This window comes from Dendroctonus ponderosae, unplaced genomic scaffold, assembly GCF_020466585.1.
Source record: "Dendroctonus ponderosae isolate FM_Combo_2020 unplaced genomic scaffold, Dpon_F_20191213v2 Dpon_F_20191213_2, whole genome shotgun sequence".
Classification (NCBI taxonomy): domain Eukaryota; kingdom Metazoa; phylum Arthropoda; class Insecta; order Coleoptera; family Curculionidae; genus Dendroctonus; species Dendroctonus ponderosae.
Window position 1 is genome coordinate 7736226 of NW_026018165.1, and position 15211 is coordinate 7751436.

The following is a 15211-nucleotide window of genomic DNA, read 5'->3' on the forward strand; positions in this document are numbered from 1 at the left end:
GAATTTAGCTGTTTTCAACTATCCTCCCACCCATAGCAATTATTGTTTTATACATTTTTGTCATTTATCTATAATGTAATTGATTAATTTAATTCAATAAACCATTAAGAGATAATTTCGATAATTCAGAAATATTTCGTCATATCGATTACATTTCTTCAGTTTTATGAATTAAGAATTATTATACGAGCTTGAGGGTGGTTTTGATAATTGACACAGTCAATTATCTTAAGTAATATAAATTAATATTGACAAGCATTTGCAAAACTTTGGGGCTTGCGGAAAATAATAACGATTTAAGGCATTAATTAATAAATTCATTTTTAATTAAAATTAATAAATACATCGACTTTCAAATTGGAAAAAATGTGCGATAAAACATCTAATTATTTTTTCGCGTCGTCACTAAGGTCATTTAGTCACACAATTTCGTACGCTATTTATTGTGCAGTAATTCAAGAGTATTAAAAAAGATGCAAAATTATCACCATCGATGTTTGTTAAATAAATGTCAGGAATATTTTTGGAAATGCATTGTAAATTCAGACATTTTGCAGGCTGAACGTAAAGTTTGGAACGCTCACGGAACTAGAACATTTGTTCAGTGTGAATAAATGAAAATTCCTCGGATACATCAAAGTTATTTAGTAAATACCCAAATTTTTGTGGCAAAAGTAGGTACATTTGATTGAGTGATAATTTATTTTATAATAAGCTGATCAGGATACTAATCTTTAAACAACTCATGCACTTTTTAACGGTTCTTACTTCTGCAACCGATCATAATTCGATATTTGAAATTCAACAAATAAAAACACAACAAAATTCTATCAACTGCCACATTTGGTATTTATTACACAGTAACACAAAATTAACTTGTTTACTCTTTGCTAGAAGAAAATAATAAAAAACCAATCAGCAAAATATCGACTTAAAAAAATTAATGGAAGAAAAATGTATTTCTAGCAGCAGAATTACTCTTCAAATGGCGATATCAAAAGCTGCAGGTGCCCGTAACAAAATCAAACGAAAAAGTCGAATTTAAGCTATTAAAGGCATCAGAACAAATAGGTTTATGTTGAAATAAACGCAGTTGCAAATTAAGTTGTAAATTGCTTGACGTGTCCGCGTATTTTTTTAAATTTCATCTGTATTAACTTTTTTAATTTATATCATTACTTCGCGTCCAAACAGCATACAAAAATTTAGTTGATTTTCGTGTTGCATCTTGCATGCAAAACAAATCTGTTATAATGCCATTGTGTTGACGAAAATATGATGCTTAAAATTATGAAATATCTGGTATTGAAATAGGGCAAGCAATTAGCATGCATTTTAGGACATTTTTTATTTATATATTGAGTTGACAATATGTTTTAGAGAATAAGTTAATATTTTTTTGTACACTCATAATTTGTTGTCATGATTTTTTGCAGCTACCTGCATATACAATTACACAATTTTTTAATTCGGAAAAGTGAAGCAAATTGTTATACAAAAGTAGGTACAAAAACCTAGTGGAAGCCAGTTGCTTTAAAGCGTTTTGTATACGGATATACGAATACAAATTTCTGACCCGCCAATTGAACCACACATTAGAAAAGATTCAATAGTTGGCGCTTTTGGCTCCTGGAATCCGTTAATTCTTATTTAGAGGTGCTCTTAAGGGACAAAACGCTGACAAAATTACATTTAATAAAGTCATTTTTTTAGATCTTATAAATCAGATAAAATACGTACGTATCAGTAAAAGTACGCCGTTTTCGAATTGACATTCGTTATAAACTCTTCGTAATTAAACGCAAATATAAAATATATTTGAACAGCGGTTAATTGACGGATAACAGTTTACGTAATTAAATAAAAACACGCAAAGGGCCTAATGAGTTAAAGTTTCGTACTTAGTCGGGTAAATATAAGATTAGTTGATGTATAAAGGCGTTTCCAAACTATTAAAATATAGCGGATTGATTGAAATCTGAGCGGGAAAAGTGAATAAATTATATTACACAATAATAAGCACCAATTAGTTGAAAAAAGCGAAAACATATAATTCGTATTCATAATACAAAAATGTTGTGTTTTGAACATTTTGGTTTGAAATAAAATATGCATGGAATCTATATTTATCCATATATGCACATTCATAATTAAACTCGCATTAAAAGGCACTGAAATTAAAATACATCAAGTTATTGCGTCTCTGTCCAAATAATGTTACTCCAAAATTCAATTATGTTGAGTATTGATATCAATTTTGCAATTTAACAGATAAAATATGACATTATCACTGAACTTCGGACACCAAAAAAGTTCAGAACCAAAACGAAAAATCGCACAAAATCCAATATACATATTTGGCTAAAATTAGAATGATAATGATTCAAGACAATATTGAAGCTGAATAAATTAACATAAAAACAACAGCATTTTCAGAAAAATAAAATCTGAAGTGTAGTAATTTTGCCGCGTAGTGCAATCGATACCCTCATAGGAAACAACACTTGCGACCTAATGGCCTGATTACATAAATGAGGTCATACCGATGGTTACTCTGGTTTATTTGAATACGAAATAGAACTTCCATAAACGTGTTATGCAAACAGGCTAGTTTTATAACTGCAAATGACGTTGTGATGAAGGATTGGTTTATTTAGAACTAATTGGTAATAGAGCTAGATGAAGCCTTTATTTCAACTTTCGTTGGAGAGCTAATAAATTAGTGAAAAACATTAAGATCCTTTGCTTGAATTTTTGATAAGCCGGTAATACGGATCAAATAGAGGAGAAAGACAATGGATGAACTCCTTACAAAATGAACTTCAAAGGGCAAAGTTCATCCGTAAGTAGATCCACTGGTGAATTATTAAATAATATTGATGTTGAAATAAGGTCATAGCGTTTACTGCAGTGAATGTGTGCATTAAGCGAATTAATTATTATAGTCAAGAGGTATTAAATTTTCACCGATACTTTAAATAAACTAGAAGTTGCTTCACGTATGTATGTGTATTTAGTGAAAACCCAAGTCATAAATTTCACAATATATATTAATGAAGCCGTCGACTTGGAAATGCATTTAACGGACCACGAGGAAACCGAAGAAAAAATCATTATGAAACGTTTCAAGAATGAACACGACAATCAATTAAAATCCTGAACCTAGAACTACCCACAAAGAAGTTAATTGACCAAATTGTCATTAATTCTTGGAATTTACACGCTTATCTAGTTCTATTAATTAAACTTTGTTTTCACTGATTTAGATTAGCTTTAAAAAAACTGGCTGAAGCAAATGGACACAAATCCTGGGAACACTTTGGATATAATTGCATGTTTGTTCGTTTGTTGCTGTTCCAACTAGTTTGAAAGTTTTTGTTTAACTGCAATGCAAGTTGGGCGCTATTTTGTTTCTTCAAGTTCAAAAACTTCTGAAAAATCAATCGATGCTCAGATTTTAATAAAAATTGGTTCAGTTTAAGACTTAATCTTCTCGGTGATTGTGCGGAACTTTCAACTTGCCGCTTCAACTGTTTTTGGATTCATGATTTTTTCCATAACGCACTTTAATTTGGGCGATTTTTTAGTCAAATTGATTTTGCTTTTGCCTGATGCCAAATTTAAAAAAATCTGAAAAATCAACCAGAGGTCGGCTTTTAATTAAATTTCGCTCAGTTTTATATGGAGCCTTCTCCTTTATGATGTGATGATATTTCAAGTTGTTGCTCCACCTGGTTTGGGAGTTATGAATTTATGTTTAACCGCATTACAAGTTGAACAGTTTTTCGGATTCCACATCACGCTCAAAAGCTTTTGAAACTCAGTGGAAATCCAGATTTTTATGAAATTTCATTCAATAAGAGCTAGAACTTGTTCTTTGACCATATAGAAATTTCAAGTTGATGTTACAACTGGGTTTGGAGATATACATTTATGTTTAACTGCATTACAAGTTGAGCAGTTTTTTGAAACTTTCGTCAAATTCAAAGGATTTTGAAAAATCAGAAGAAATCCCGATTTTAATCAAATTTAGTACAGTTAAGTAAAGCCTTGCTCTTCATGGCGCGAAAATTTCAATTTGCTGCCATGGTTTGGGAGTAATGATGTTTTGTTTAACTCCAACACCCGTTAGTCGGTTTTTAATTTTTTCGTCATGTTCAAATGCTTTTGAAAAATCAGTTCAAGTTGCACTTTTAATGACATTTGCTCCTGTTTTAGACACAACCTCCCTCTTGCCTGTGTAGAAATTTCAGATTGATGCTCAAAGTGGTTTGGGAGTTCTAAATTTATGTTTAACTATATGACAAGTTGGGCAGTGTTTTGAATTTCACGTTAAGATCAAAAGGTTTTAAAAAATCGGTAAAAGTTCCGATTCGGGAAGTTATGATTTTTTGTTTAGCTGCACCACAAGTTGTCGGATTTTCGAATTTCACTACAAGTTCAAAGGCTTCTGATTAATCAGTTCTAGTCCCGATTTTATTAATTTGGGTCGGTTTTAGACACAATGTTCCTCTTGGCTGTGTAGAAATTTGAAAGGCTGTTGAAAGTGGGTTAGAATTTTTCGAATTTCACATCAGGTTCAAAAGACTTTTGACTTTCAAAAATATGAAATTTCGATCTTAATCAAATTTAGCACAGTTGTGGGTAAAGCGTTGTTTTTCACAGCGCGGAAATTTTAAATTGCTACCATAACTGGTTTGGGAGGGACCTTTGTCAAGTTTAGCTGCGCCACAAGTTTATTGGTTTTTCGAATTTTACGGCAGGTTCAAAAGCTTCTTAAAAATCAGTTCAAGTTTCGATTTTACTAAAGTTTGGTCCAGCTTTAGGTACAAAGTTTTGCGTGATCGTGGGAAATTGTTTATGATTTTTCAACTGCATTACAAGTTGTCCGGTTTTTTTTATTTGCACGTCAAGTTCAAAAGCTTCTGAAAAATCAGTGAAGTTCAGACTATAATAAAATATCTTGCATGCTTGCAAAACATTCGGAAGAAATTCCATTTTCTTAAAACCCGAAAAGCTCCCAGTTTCACTGCCTTTAAGATTTTGATCCTACTCCAAAAAGAAATTTATTTAATTAGCTTTAAGTAAAAAGGAAAAAAAAATAATTTTCAACTTCGCCAAAAATTTACATTGTTATTTTCCTAATACACAATAATTTGGAAGCTCTTTTCCAGGGTTGAAAATTACTCATTCAAAATAATTCACTGTCACCTTAACATAAATAGCTGCATAGTGTAGCGCTTGGCCCATTTCATTACTTAACCGGAATACGTTTAACGTTTTCCAATTACGTCAAACATTTAGATTATTTTCCTTTTCTGGTTGGTTAAGCTTCGTCAAGCCTCAATTAGCCTAATCGACATTTAATTACTCTAATCCACATCCCCCAGGAAGTCATTTTGTAATAAAAAAGCATGCAAGACGAATTTATACAAACGAAGAAAACTTCTGAGAATTGAGACGCTTTCTGTAATGCAAAGTGCTTCACTGTTGTTGTTTTCGTTATTGAGGCAGGCAATAAGTTCGAAAAGAGAAACATCCTAAAATTCACCGTACATATGTTTAGAATTACACCAGCCTCAACATATACGCTCGGAGAAAGCAAATAGAATATTGCCCGGCTGAGACAACAAAGAATACTCGAAGTCATATAGGAAACAATATTTGTATTCGGTGTTCTTTATTAAATGCAAAGCAACAACAGCGTTGTTATGAAAGTGAAATTGTTATTTTAATATATGGAATGCTATAAAAGGGACTTTTAATGAGCTGCTTACCATAAACAGAACCTGAAGCAAAGTTCTCGTGAAAGAAATTAAGGCTCTTAAATTTAAAAACGAAACTTTATTCAAAATTCCAAATGACTAGATACTATTTTGGCTAGTTTCGATATTAAGACATGAAATCATGTAGAACAAGAAAATATATATTCTAACAGATTTTCTATCGTAAATTAAACTTAGTTTATGTCTTGCGAATAAAGGAGATATATATGAAGATTTACATTTAGGATTATTAATTTTATGTTCATTTTGCCATATGTTTTCCTACAACATTTCGCATTTTAGTATCTCTCACCTTAAACTCTCGAATTAACTTACCTTCTAATTGTTGCAAATGGAAGCGTATTTCCTACCATTCATATTGCTTTAATAACAAATGTGATTTTGTGCATGCATTCGTAAATCTGTAGAACACAAGACAAAAGAAAGTTGTTGGTTTTAAATTATATTAGTGGGTTTAGTTGGTTATATTAAGTGGCTCTTGAGTTTACTAATTTTGTGATATTTTTTATTTTAGAAACGGAAGTTCGGAATTGATAAAGCCTAATTTCAATGAAACTCTGATATTTTATGACCTAAAACCGTGTACAATTACCATTTCGATGCAGTGCTATAAAGGTTTTCTATATTATAAATGTTCCTCGATTTATATATTAATATTTATGAGATCCTATCATTTTCAACATGAAATGAATGAATGCTGCTGTGAATATGTGAGATCTTATATTATGTTAATAATAACCCATATGCTTCTGCTTGTATCTTCTAATGTGATTTTTGAATCAAATAAATAAATTATCTGGCAGATACTTGATATTATCGGTAAAACATACGTAATTCTAAACTGCTAAATGTTTATCTTCAAATATAAAATTAAATAAAGCAGTAAAAATAAGGGTATTTATGTTTATTGATAGATTCCGAATTATAGAACGTGTAGCCCACAAAACACTATAAAAAGCAGCTTTAATAAATCACTTTGGGAAAAGCGTTTCAAAGCTACACGCTTTTGCACAATTCGTTGAACGGAAACCAAAGAAAAGGTTTGCTAATATTAATAATTTTATTGAGGTTTCTTTTGGCTTCATTTTCAATTTTAGTTTATAGAAGCTACAATTGCCAATTTCATTTTCTCATCATACAACAGCATTATTTATTTTTATAGATAGTCAACTCAAAATCATGGCATTCGGCTGTTTCTGAATTAATATTTTTTTATTTAACTTTGTAAGTCTAGAGACGGAAAAAAATGTTAATGCATCAACAGAAGATAAAGCGGTTTATAAAATATGAGCTGACGATTCAGAAGAAAATTAAGAAAGACACAATTTGTTATTGTTAATTATCTTAAACGTGTCTGAGGTAAGTACTGGAAACCTTAATTGTTCTGTATAGAAAAGTAGTTTTCGACTTGAACAAAGCCAGATTGGGTACCAGTGAAAACAAATTACATTTTTTAACATCTTCTATATGGAAGACAATTTCCAATAAATCAACAACATAACTAGAATATTTTTGGTAGCTTCAAATCAAATGTTGCAATTGTTCTTCAACATCAAAAGGTCTCCAGCTTGGAGAAAACCGCTCGTTTCACTATTCACCTGTCATTCCATCTACGAAATCAACCTTTATTCTGGATTAAGTGTATGGGATATGCATACTACCTACGACTGATCCATAAAATCGCAGTTGTGAAGTAATAATAATAATATATAAGGTAATCATCTATTGGAAAAAGCTCTTCACTTGTTTAAGTAAAATCAAGAGGAAAGGAAAATTAATGAAACCAAAAATATCAAGTCGACTAAACTAAATTTATTTACTGCTGGAAAAAATATATCCTTGTTCAGGATATATTCTTTTGACTTTCGCAGCAGCACTAACGAAGTGGTCTTTTAAAACAAGTTGTTCAGGTTTTTGCCTCAAAGCTAGTAATTCGAACTGAATAAAGTGCCACAAAGAAAAATCAAATGGCGTTTAATTTGGGTGCTCGGGAAAATAAAGTTTGCTTGATACCTAACATTCCTATTTTAGCAGCTTAGATTTTTAACGGAAATTGCTTCAATTACTTTTACTATGCAGACCTTCCGAACTTAATTTTAAGCTTATAGTGTCGAAAAAGTGGACACTTTTTCCACCGGACTCTTCATCAATAATTACTTTAATAAGCATTGATCTTTTTTTCTACTAATATTACGCCTATTTCCATGAAAGTGGAGAATAATAGGAAAATATTATTTGAATCTTTTGCTTCAAGAACAACGCACTCTAATTCCATGTAAGGATATTAATAGAATATTTGGTAAATACATGGCGTATTGTTTGCTTAATTATTACCACTCGCCTGGTGAATCTCACTAACAATAAACATCGATTTGCCAACCAATTTTAGTACCTTGTACCGAATAGACATCAAAATTTTGATTAATGGTAACCTTGACTCTTCATCATTCTGGCAGGTCAGTTCTTATTAATGAAACTGATTAAACCAACAATTCGGCATTCGGAAATGCTTCGTTAAACTTTTAATAGTTGACAGACAAAACTCCTCTAAAGTTGAAAGGCAAAATCTAAATAGAAAGCCACTTTTCTCATTTATTGACAAATTAGGTTGGGAACAAGGGACAGAACGATACAATCCAATCGCTGTTTTAAGGACGTAGTCGTGCAAAAGGGAATTGATAAAATGGCAAATGGTTTTCCAGTCCTTTGCTTCCGCTATGTCTAAACGATCGCCCGTGACTGTGATGGAAAATTTCCAGTTGACAAAGTTGAAAGATACTTCTATCTAAATTGGCACAAGAAAGAAAACTGGGTATAAACTCTAAAAGCCATCGATCTCGCAATGAGTTTAAAAGCTTTTTATTCCGGTGTCGCAACACTCGACATGGTTTAATTGTGCTGATACTTTTAAATAAAGTAAGTTAGAAAGTTTGAATTTTTGGTCTATATTTGCAACTAGTTACAAAATTATTAAACTTCCACAGATTATTATATATTTGTTTGATATAAACAGTCGAGCTCAGCTGCGTAGTAATTGATAAATCGAAGTTTAAACTGTGAAAAGTGAATTAAAACACAAACATAAAATATTAAAAAATATCATTGCTCTAAAGTCCAACTTACATATTTTAATCAGAGATCTTTTCGGCTACTTATATAAAATTGTCAACTTTGAGTTACTTTCAAGTTCAGATTGGTAAATTTTGTTTTATAGTTTGGCGATCTTTATGTGTGGTAATTTTATTGCTCACATAGCTGAGTGAATAATCGATTCAGTGTTTGAACAAAGTTTTTTTTTTTATTTGCGAAATGCAATATTAAGAAAATCAGTTTCATATACGCAAGTGAATAAAGACTTTCTTATTGTGTTTAAAACAGTTTTAGTAATTTTTCAAATAATTTAAAACTGTCTGATTTAGTTTTTACTAGTCACCGATTTTTCGTACATCTAACAGTTTAAAGTTTAAGTTCTAAGTTAAAAAAAAACAATTTCTTGTGATAGTCTATATATAGTATGAGAATCTGGACGGTTATATTTTTAGAACATGTTCTTCACAATTTGTAAATATTTTCTGTCTGCTCTGTAACTCCTGTTTTTGATAAATTCTTCATTGTCTAAACATTAATAGCAACTTTAATCTTGGATTTATTTCATTTCATTGATTAATTCATAGGTGTTTTTCACAAATTGTCGATTTTTTCTGTTTACTTTCGTATATTTACTGAATGATCCCACTTGCGTACATACAAATATTTAGCAAGAATATTCCACAACTTCTAAGATACAATTTAACAACGTGAAAATGAAATGAAAAAATGATAGTTCACATTCATTAGTGAAACATCCAAAAGACAAACAAACGAAACAAAAACCTTCGTGACAAAAAATAGTAAGTACATTTAATATAAAACTGTTACAAACTTGTACTTGTATTCCTATTTCCATATACGGCATGATTTAGAGTCAGTATTAAACACCTTTACACAATATCGTTTTAGTTCAACTGATTTGGAAAACCAGCAAAAAAATGTTACAAATGTGAGTGCGAATGAAGGAAGGTGAAATGTAATTATTTCTCATTTCGAAAGAGAACGATAAAATATCTCAATTTTCTTAACTTCGACCAGTGTATATGTTAATTTGTGAACTCAACCAGTTAAGCAAGGAAAATGATGTTTCCAAATATAGCATTTAAAACGTGAATCACTCTGTATATCAATTGCAAGTTGAATCATCAGAATTTATAAAATGACGCTGGAAATTAAGCATAAATTCTTCAATGCGAAAAAGTTCCTTAGCTATTTGCAAAACCTGTATACATTTTTTAAGTTTTTTAATGTGAACATTCATGAAAAACGTTAAATCGCTTATAGTGACTTAAATATAAATAGTTATAAATGAATAATTTAATGTAGTTTAAAAAGCTTTTGAAGCAAATTTTATTTTCCAGGAAATATCAAAGAAATGCAATCATCAAGCAAGTGTGATCGATGGCCAATAAGAACAAAAAAACGCTGTTTTACTCAGCTCTCGCGGACTATGCTTTTCCAATTCATTTAGGGGAACATTTAGAAGTTTTAGACAAGTTGGTAAATTTGATAGATTGTTACTTAAATATGAAAATGTCATTCAAGCTTTTATTTAAGTTTGTTTCAGCATTATTACTAAACAGATTAATTATTTCTCGTTTGACTCTAAATAAATATTTTGGGGGGTTTTTTCTTAATTTTGTCCATTATATATGTCTGAACTATTGAGATAACAAATTATTAAAGATAAAAAGAGTTGTTAAGTAATCGACAGGCATCAAAAGTAATAAATCCTTTTCACGAGAAGGAGAAAAATAAAATTACAAGAAAAAACATATAGTAGTATAGAAAAAAAGTATAGAAAAAGAAACAAGTATAAACCAATAATAAATTTGCAACTGAAAATGGAGTTAATTTAAACGCTCTTCAACTTATTAATGTTTCTAAAGTAAACTGCAGAAATATTTTTTTACGTTTATGAAAAGTGTTACAATAATTTCAAAATAGTATATTAACATTTATAAACGTATTGTCAAAAATTTGTTAATGATTAAAATAAGTAATGTAACATTAAACATAAAAAGAGCCCTGAGGTAATTGATAACCAGCAAAACTAACTAATCTTTTACACAAGAAGAAGCAAAGTAAATTAGAAGAAAAACAATTAACTGTAGAAAAAGAAACAAGTGTAAATCATTAATTTGTAAATATCATCACATATATAGACGTATAGTCAAAAGTTCGGTAATGAAAGAGTGAACAAAAAATATATAATTTTGGTTATTATAACAATTACCCACAAAAACTTTTAAAAGGTTTGTGCAACATATCTTTCTGTCCCATACTGTATTATTCACTGCATCAAAATTCTTGAACAGAACATGCAATGAACTATAACCTGCAAGTCTGTTCACACTATAAATATTAAAGTGCCTCACACACGAACATACATCTGGCTATAGCTAAAAAGTTTATAAAAGATCTAAGCTTCGAAAACGATTGCAGCCTCGAAGAAGTAGGTTTTCGCAGCATGTGATATGTTTATTTTACATTTTATGGGATCCTAAGAGGGGCCATATAGGTGGAAATGATCTTTAGATGTTAATGTGCTAGATCATAAATAAACCTAAGGCGGTTTCAGGCGCTAACACCATATTTTCTTTGATTTTGGCTTGACACGATAATTATATTTCTTGCATATCACTTTTAAAGATTAATAATAATTTAAATGTACTTAGAACAGAGTTCATTGCCAATATGCAAATGCGTACACACAAAAAATTGTAGCAATTATGTAAACTTATTTTGGAATAAGCTACGAGGATAATATTCTAATTTTGGGTTCGATAGAAAACTTTTGAGACGCAAAAATTAGTTGCCACGAATATAAGAACTTGAATTGCTCACATATATTGCATTCACAAAATACAATTTTGATTCAGAAAAATTGTCCTCGCACAGCACAACATAAATCGTACAAAGAATATTGGAATAAATTATTTCAAACTTATTAAATCCAAGACGGGCTCCTAATAAATTGAGCTAACAAGCTATGCTTCCAGGAAACCATTTGAACTTCAAGTTAACTTTGGGCTAATTAGCCTTAAGGTTTAACTCAGACAAAAACAAATAACTGAAAAAAAAACTTTAGACTCAGTTCAAATTATTCGGGAAAGAAAACTTGGCATGCAAGCAAAGAAGAACATTAATGTATAATGTAGATGAACAGTTCCAAAATAACTTGGCAGGCTCATTAATTAATTAAGTAAGTTTCTGTACCATTAAATGTTTAGTTAAAAGATAAAAAATTCCCAGAAAATATAACAAAATAAATGCTATGCTTCTTGTCAAAACCGCTGTACTTGTGGTTTCAACAGTTACCTTGTCAGGTCAAATAGAGACAGACAGTCCATGGAAAGAACAAAGTGTTTAACAATGCACATCTGATGATTATTCACTCTTTTGTGACAAAAGATGACACAACCGAATAGCTGGGAATTTTTCATGAAACTTTGCGTAACTGTAAAAATGAATACTCTAAATCGTAAACAGTTTTTACGACACAAGTTGTGTAATTAACCAGCTATATTTCGGTAAAGGTAACAAGCGTATCGTGTTCAGTATGTGCTTGAAAACAAAGGTTAAGGACATTGAAAAATCGTTGAACGCATTTGTTGGTTCAAGGCCAAAAATAAAGAATGAAGGATTTCATTGGCTAAATTCGAATAAAATAGTTCAAAGGATAACTTATTTTATCATAAAACTTATGCCTTAATACGTGTTAGCGATATTTACAAATATTATAAAACGTGAAAGTTGTGGAAATTATCATCAATGCAAATAGAACTTAAATCCATGAAAAAGACACTAAGTAGAGTAAAGTTATACTTATTATTAAAGTTTAACTCCGTTATTAACCTTCCTAAGCGATTTTAAGCCATAACTCTAAGTGTTTACTAAGAAAAATACAGAGTTTTTTTAAGCTGATACTAAGAATAACTTTAAAATGTCTGCGTGTGAAAACAATTTAAAATAACAATAAATGTAGGCATTGTTTGGCTTTTATATCATTTTAAACAGCAGACAGCGAGTTCTATTAAATTAAAATCAAACCAGACGCGGTCACCAATTAATTATAAACAACATTTCCAAGTTCAATGCCACACACAACATAAAGCGATTGTTAATTAAATCGACAAAAAAATCGAGTTAATAACTAGACCGAAACTGTTCCCAGTGGAACAAACAAAAATAGCCATGTATCCTGAATTGACTAATCTTTCATGCGAAATCAGAAAATCACACACTCGTATTGAGCAACCAAATAGAAACTTAATTGGCAAAACCACACAGAAGTTAATTAACATGTATTGAGTAGCAGAATTAGTACATACCTAAAACAATTCAGCATGCAGTAAATATGTCTCGATCCATCTGAAATAATTTCAAAACATCAATTATTAGACTATTTCTAATTAAAGTGCAATCTTGAAATTAGATCAAAGGCAATTAGTCACGTAGAAAATGTCAGATGTAGTGTTAATTCAAGATTTTCGAGAGGAAGTTGCAAAATAACTGGTGAAGGAGGGTGTCGTTCCTTGGACTATTTCCTTGCCAAATAGTTATCGTTTCACTGAACATAAAGTTTCACTTATACATGCTCAAGTTTGTGTGTTATTGAATGACCTGATATATTGTGCAAGCAACTATCAGTAGAAGATTGTCACAAGTTTCAAGAACATGGAACCAGCAAGAAATTGAAGCAGGTTGTTCAAGAATTTCATGAGGACGATTACAGTAGAAGCAATCAATTCTGTGAAGGAATTATGACCAGGTGTGATGATAATAATTTTTCGCATAATATTAGCTTCTCTAATTTGAGCTCCCATAATTAATACAAAATTTTAGACCATAGTTTTTTAAGCCTTTACACCGAAGGAGTACGAGAGATACGAAACTATGAAAAATCGAACAAACAACCATATAATGCCAATAAAAAGAATACTGGGAGAGACAGATTGATAAAGAAGAATGATTAAGTGAACAAAATTAAATTGGAAACATGGGAACACTTTAAAAGCATGTATAATACTACTTAGATATAGAGATTCTGCCAAATGACGATGATATTGAAGCTGATATAATAACAAAGGAAGTTAAAGCGATAACACAAAAGTTGAAAAACTGAAAAACTGGTGTAGATAATATCAACAATAAACTAATAAAATTCGGGGAAAGAAACAACAGAAAGAATTCATCTACTGTTTAAAAAGATGAAAAATGGACGAATGGGGAGTAACTATATCCATACTTTATCCAACATAACGCTTTTGAGCTCGGTCTTTGGCAAAGAGTGGCAACATCCAAAGAACAGCAAGGATTTAGGTCCCATGGATCAACGCTGGACGCAATATATTACGTCAAATCATAGAAAATTCAATAGAATTTAACAGCCCGTGTTAGTATGTTTTTTAGATTGAACCAAGGCATTCGACAGGGTCCGGCTAGACGAGGTAATCAGAAGAACCAGAAAAACATCGATTACGGATACCAAAGAATTACACAAGAGCTGAACAGCAGAAGCAGAAAAAAATATATAAACGAACGATGGACTGTCTGAGGAAGTGCAAATCAATTCGGGTATACGACAAGGGGATAGCCTTAGTCCTGCCCTTTTCAGCATTATTAAAGGCCAAATCTTTGAAAGTATTTAAAAAAAACGAACGCTGGATATAGGATGGGTAACCGCGCCATTAAATGATTATGTTATGCAGACGATGCAATCCTTTTAGCAGCATAAGTAACAGAACATAAGTTTAACATGAACATCGCTACAGAACAAAACACAATCAATGCTTTTCTCTAAAGAACCGTAAGGCGCAAACTAGGAGTCGACAACACGATAATTCAGCAGCAAATTCAACTACCTGGGAGTAGAGGTATCAAGCGAGAGAAATTTCAGTGCTCAAGCACGAACACAAGCCATAAAAGCAACAAGAGTCAGCGGATATTTGGTAGATATAATATGCGAAATAAAATTATGAGTACAAAAAGCAGGCTGAGTATTTACAAAAGATCCGTAAGACCTGCTTGAACGTACGCTTCGTAGAATAAAAAGCCGGGATATCAGAAAGAAACTGGGACTACAGAACGTGGTAAGATGGGTGAGAACGCGCAAGAGGTTCTGGAGAGATCATGTGGACAGAATGCTAGATGAAAAATGTGCAAAATTGGCCAAGCTGTAAAAACCAAACTTTATGAAGACCACCCAAGAGATGTTATGAAAGCTGATGCTCAGCATCACAGCAAGAAGAAAAACATTTGCTCAACGAACATCCTGTCCTGTTCAGCGACCCTTGGATTTCCTCTAATCGGAAGTAACACCTAAATTAACA

General features: G+C 31.3%; 1 protein-coding gene and 1 long non-coding RNA gene across 3 annotated transcripts in view; one reads left to right on the top strand and one right to left on the bottom strand.

Annotated features, from left to right (window-relative positions):
• Window positions 1-15211, bottom strand: part of LOC109537841 (protein yippee-like 2) — a 93917-nt gene that overhangs the window by 61848 nt on the left and 16858 nt on the right. The window contains exon 2 of one of the 2 annotated variants that reach the window (XM_019904758.2): window positions 13211-13250. The exons of the other annotated variant lie outside the window; for it this stretch is intronic. Coding sequence (XP_019760317.1) covers window positions 13211-13227 — 17 coding nt within the window. The 5' untranslated portion in view covers window positions 13228-13250. The remainder of the gene's footprint in view (window positions 1-13210; window positions 13251-15211) is intronic. 2 annotated transcript variants of the gene reach the window in all.
• Window positions 8171-10513, top strand: LOC125503384. Its single transcript, XR_007280805.1, has 2 exons — window positions 8171-8702; window positions 10238-10513. It is a non-coding gene; the product is annotated as an uncharacterized LOC125503384 (long non-coding RNA).